The 2193-nt window shown below is 36.3% G+C and overlaps 1 protein-coding gene across 1 annotated transcript; it reads right to left on the bottom strand.

Moving 5' to 3' along the window:
- Positions 1-1294: 1294 nt before the first annotated feature.
- On the bottom strand, positions 1295-2188 carry LOC123964218 (olfactory receptor 52K1-like; the record flags this gene model as incomplete). The annotated part of the gene is made up of 1 exon (XM_046041309.1): positions 1295-2188. A coding segment is annotated over one exon (894 nt), but the record flags the coding sequence as incomplete, so codon positions are not given.
- Positions 2189-2193: the final 5 nt, after the last annotated feature.

The following is a 2193-nucleotide window of genomic DNA, read 5'->3' as shown; positions in this document are numbered from 1 at the left end:
ACGCATGTGCAGTATGGAGCAGGGTTTGTTGTCTCTAATAAAATCTTTGCCTTTTGTGGAACATACTGTAACTATGTAAAGTATCAACGAATGGCACAGAAATATAACACAAATTAAGGTTCGACTGCATTTTGTATTTTGTTATCATTATATAATGATTGATTTAAATATTATATTGATTTGACCACAACTTGTGTTGTTAGATGGAAACATTCACTTTTCTTGCATGTTTTTAATGTTTTGTGAGCATTTTGCAAACAAAATTATTATTTTGTTCAAAATTATTAGTAAGCTTCATTTTCAGCCTGCATGTTAACTGCTGAAAATGTGATGTCAGAGTGGTCAGATGTGTTTAAGCAAACAAAACAAAACTCTAATATTACATCCACATGAAAATGTTATGTTTGCTTATTTTTTCCTAAATTCAAGCAATATGGCCTGCCTGTTTTTATGTTGTATCCACCCCCTCTGTTATTTTCCTGCTGCTTATCACTGCAAGCTAAATCAACATTTTAAAAGGTTATATTGTGGGTGGTAGAAGTTCAGTTAATGCATGCAGGTATTTGGACAAGTAATTTGGTTTATAATAGTAATTAGCTCACTTAAACTCACTTTAAATGTATCAGTTAATTTTATTCTTTAAAGAACACCTCACTAGTAGCATACTAACCAAACCAAATCAAAAGTGAGCATACCCTTAATGTCACTAATAATCCTTTAACTCAAATTGAATTAAACCATTGTTTTCCATTAACAGTTAATGCATTTCATCATAGTTTGTCCTGTAAAGGTTAATTTTATTTAGTTATCTACTTGCTTTTGATGTGAACAAAGGTCATCAAAAAACAAATGTCTATAATAGTTTTAACTAACAAAATGAACGCAGCCTCTGACTGTACTGACTGCAGGCAGAAAGCAGCAGCAGGCTGGTGAAGGCAAGGCCACAGAACACATTTTACAAAGGAAACCTTGAACAACATGGTACTTACAGTGCTCTGTCAACACTGCCATCATGACCACAATTTGAATGACTTCTTTAAATACAATTACACCAAGCAATGTACAGACTTTACAGTAATAACGATGGCTCTATTCAGTTTTTAGCAACAAAGCTGTTGACATCTACAGAGCTGTGGATGTCAACAAATCATACATATTTTTTTATAAATACTTACATAGTTACAAAGTACATGTTTGCTATGTTTTAAGCAAAAAAAGAATGATTACAAAAAAGCTTTCATTCAGTGTTGATGTTTTTTAAATGATTTATTTATTTGCCAAAAAGGGTAAACATTTATTTTTTCCACCATGCCAAGCATTTTTTGGACTGAAATATTTCAAATAAAAGTTTTCGTATCTCTTTGGACTGCACACCATAAATAATGGGGTTGAGAGTGCCAGGGACGATTACAAACAGAATGGCAGAAAGTTTTCTGTAGTCTGAGTACTGCGGGAAACGATGCAGAATAATGGCAATAAATCCACTGATCAACATGATCAGATACACAACCAGGTGAGTGCTGCAGGTCTTTAAGGCTTTACTGTTCAAAGACTTGTTCTTACTGGTCAGACAGACTACTGTAATCTTTGCATAGGTGAGAACAATGCTGCCTATAGAGGAGGTGAGCAAGGCTGCAGTGTAACTGAGGCCGTAGATGTTATTAATGAATATATCTTCACAGGAGAGCTTAAACAGTGAGGCATTGTCACAGTAGGGATTCATGATCAGAGTCCTGCATCGGTTCAGCCGTATGGTCAGACCGAGAAGAATCCCCACCAAAAAAAAGGCCACTCCCCAGGCAGAAACTGTCAGCTTGATCAACATCTTGTTGGTCATTATGGCAGCATAGTGCAGGGGATTGCAGATGGCCACATATCTGTCAAAGGCCATAATCATGAGAACAGTGTGGGAAGTGCTACTGAAAAACTGGGTGGTGAAAGCTTGGACTACACACTCATAATAACTGATGAGACGCTCAGAGGGAGGCCTCAAGATATCTGCAAGCATACGGGGCAAAATATGAGTACTTCCAATAATGTCACTGACTGACAGGTTGCATAACAGCAGATACATGGGCTGGTGAAGGTTCTTGTCAATCCAAATTATAACCAAAAGGCCTAAATTCAGAACCATTGAAAGAATGTAGGAAATAAAGAACAGGCAAAAGACAGGGTACATTGAATCCTTCGTGA

Source organism: Micropterus dolomieu, unplaced genomic scaffold (assembly GCF_021292245.1).
Source record: "Micropterus dolomieu isolate WLL.071019.BEF.003 ecotype Adirondacks unplaced genomic scaffold, ASM2129224v1 contig_1203, whole genome shotgun sequence".
NCBI classification, from domain to species: Eukaryota; Metazoa; Chordata; class Actinopteri; order Centrarchiformes; family Centrarchidae; genus Micropterus; species Micropterus dolomieu.
The sequence above is the reverse complement of the archived record's forward strand: the minus strand, read 5'-3'. Positions and strand labels throughout refer to the sequence as shown.